The 3,327-nt window shown below is 45.5% G+C and overlaps 1 protein-coding gene across 1 annotated transcript; it reads right to left on the bottom strand.

The window, feature by feature from the left end:
* Nucleotides 1-3,327, bottom strand: Rpl6 (ribosomal protein L6; the record flags this gene model as incomplete). Its single annotated transcript, NM_001282363.1, is given in 5 exon segments — nucleotides 1-121; nucleotides 1,285-1,333; nucleotides 1,675-1,818; nucleotides 3,053-3,151; nucleotides 3,235-3,327. Coding segments are annotated over 5 exon segments (506 nt in total), but the record flags the coding sequence as incomplete, so codon positions are not given.

Here is a 3,327-nt window from a genome sequence, read left to right as displayed (position 1 = left end):
AAGTAAGCATCAGTGAGGTGTTTGGGGATTTTCACGTTGCTGATATCAATTTTTGTGGAGGTGGCAATGACAAACTTCTGGTGTGTTCTACGCAGAGGAACGCGATTAAGGTTAAGAGGCCCTAAGGAAAAAAATTAGTGTAGTCATCTAAAAGGAAAATAACCACTTAATAACTGAGTAGGAATTAAGCCTGATTTGGAGAAATCTCAAACTGTCCCAGCATTCCTGGGAATGTCCCAAAATCTTACTTTGTCAACACCCTCCTCCCATCTTTCCAAATGAGCCAGGCTAGAAAAACGCAGTCACTTATACAGGCTGGTCAAACTCACAGTCCCTCAAATGTAGTATTGCTTGTCTGGAAGCAACAATTCACTTGTCTTGTTTACTAACTCCATCTCACGCCAAGTGACAGAATAATTACAAGTATATGCAGGATGACTTCCTTGGGAAAAGGCCCATTATTGGGTATTTTAGTCAATAGTTACTTGATGTGTTGACATACAAAACTGATTTTTTCCGGTACCAGGAATGGAACTCACAACTTTGCACTTGCCAGGCAGGTACTGTGCTGCTGAGCTAAATCCCCTTGAAAAACCCACCACCACATAACCCTCAGGTATGCAAAGCAATGAAATGGGGCTCAGCAGCTCTTGGCGTGAGGAAGCTTCCATGCAGATGGTGGCAGCTGTATATAAGTGTTTACATCTGAACTGTGGTCAAGTGGGGTGAGCACACACCTGTAACCTCAGCTCCATGGGAGGCACAGGCAGTTAAGACCAAAAGTTCAAGGCCACTCTAGGCAACTTAGCAAGACGGTTTCAAAAACAGAGCAATATAATTAAAGCCCCAAATTTCTTTTTTTGGGGTTTTTTTTCCAGTACCAGGAACCGAACTCACAACCTTGCGCTTGCCAGGCAGGTGCTGTGCCGCTGAGCTAAATCTCCAGCCCCTAAAGCCCCAAATTTCAAAGAAGATAGGCAGGCATTGTGGTAGATGCCTGTAATTGCACCACTCGGGAGACTGAGGCTGGAGGATCTTTGTGAGTTCAAGGACAACAGCCTGGGCTACACAGTGAAACCTGTCTAAAAGAGCAACACAAAAGGGTCGGGCATGGTGGCACACACCTGTAATCCCAGCACTCAGGAAACAGGCAGGAGGACTGCTCAAGTTCCAGGCCAGCCTGAACTACACGGCAAGACCCTGTCTCAAAAAACCAAACAAACAAACAAAAACCACAACCACCACCCACAGAATTAAATATAAAAAGTCCAAGGATTTTCTTACCAGTCACAAGCAGCAAGCCACTGGCCAACTGCTTCAGGAAAACCACTCTCTGAAAATTAAATGGAATAGTTTTTAACCACAATTAAATCTGACTTCTGAATGAATCAAATCCATGGGGCATCTAAATTTAGGAGAGGAAATCTCTTCATGCATGTTGCTCAGCAGTTCTAGAAACAAACCACATCGGCCTATTGAAGTAATTCAACTATAAACGTTTTGGAGCAAATGGACCTGTGTCGTTTATTATATAACCAGCAGCAGAAAATGGTTATTTCGTGGATTAAACATGGTAACTGAAACAAGACCCTCCCCAACACACCACACAACATAAACATGACCAAGCCCGCCCGGCGGCTGCCCGGGCCCCGCAGGCCAAGGCGCTGTGCTCACCTTGCCTCTGTGGCGCCCAGTGAGGATGATCAAGACGGTCCCGGGCGTGATGCTGGCTCGCAGCTTCCTCACGTGCTGACTGAAGGGTTTCTTGCCGTGGCTCAGCAGCTTGCGGGGCACATCTTCAGTGGGGTAGTATCTGGGCTGGAGAGAGCACGCGGGTCCGCTAAGTCATTAGGTTCACGACAGCTGAGCCTGGTTGTCGAAGAACTCTCTGCCACAGCTTTTTACTCATTTAAAACTTACACTTTGTCTACACTACGGCCTTTTCGTTTTTCCTAAGTACACTTAAAACTTGAAAACACTGCTTCTGTATCCTCTGTGTGCAAAACAGGATGGAAATAACAAAGGATGAGTGCCAGCGTCAACCAGGTTACCTTTATAAACTCAGGATAACGATGAACCTCAGGGATGCCACAGCAAGCTACCTTTCTACAGCTGAGCGGCCACCCTCAAGCCTCCACAGGTACTGACCCCTCTAGCTAAGCTCCTTCAGAGAAACACACCTGAGTGCACGCCTCTGTAATCTCAGCACTTGGGAGGCTGAGGCAGGATGATCACCTTGAGTTAGAGACCAGCCTGAACTATACAGTGAGACCCTGTCTCAAAAAAAACAAAAAAACCAAAAAACAAACCCAGCATGCCTGACATACATTTTACATCTTAAAAGCAAGAATGAATACAATCAAAGAAAATAAAAACAAAGATGACACAGCTTCTCTTTCAACTCAAAAAAGGTGCACCAGGTCTTCACCGCTTCGGTGGAGCCTCACAGTAAAACATCCTAGTCCCATTTTATCCATGAAGGAAAAGAAATTGCACAAAAGTAAGTATTACGTTGATAGTTCACTTAGTGTTAAGACACACCAACACTAAATCACAATCACAGGTGTCAAACGCCTGTAATCCCAACACTCAGGAAGCTGAGGCAGGAGAACTGCTGCAAGTTTAGGCCAGCCTGGGGGATATACAGTGAGGTCAAGACTAGCTTGATACATAGTAAGACCCAGTCTCAAAAGCACTACACCTCCCAACAGGGATTTTGCAGGCCCCAACCACAGTAGGCAAGCACTCTACCGTGAGCTACACCCCCAACCCTAATAGCTTAGTTCTACCTATGCCATAGCACTACCGTGCTATCTCACTTTCACCACAAACCTCTATGGAAACAAAGCTCAAAAAAGCAACTCAACTTATTTACGGTTAAATGGTGTATTTCAAGGCCAAGTTGCAAACTGCTCTGGAACCTGGGCCCAGGATCACCTTCCACCTTCCACTAGCATGTCCCTGTTTAACAGAAACTCAGGAGTACACAAAAACGTCTTCAAAGCACTGAGGCCTAACCTAAGAACCTTTTCCATCATCCTCCAACTCTTACCATTTTTCGAAGCTTAACCACCCGGGTACCACCGTTCTTGTCACCACCAACTGGTTTTGTGACAGTAGCAAGAACCTTCTCCTTCTTTTTCTTCTCAACCTACAAGCACAAATGCATCACTAAGTGAGAAGCAACCAAGTTAAGCTGAGCAATAATCTGCAGTAGTTCCCCTGCTCCCTTACCTTGGATTTAGCGGCTGTGTACTTTCTCTTGTACAAAGCTTTTCTGGAATACATAGCAGATCGGGAGTATCTACCAATTCCTCTAACCAGGAC

Source organism: Chinchilla lanigera, unplaced genomic scaffold (assembly GCF_000276665.1).
Source record: "Chinchilla lanigera isolate Chin_1 unplaced genomic scaffold, ChiLan1.0 scaffold01334, whole genome shotgun sequence".
Classification (NCBI taxonomy): Eukaryota; Metazoa; Chordata; class Mammalia; order Rodentia; family Chinchillidae; genus Chinchilla; species Chinchilla lanigera.
This window is presented reverse-complemented; position numbering and strand designations above follow the sequence as displayed.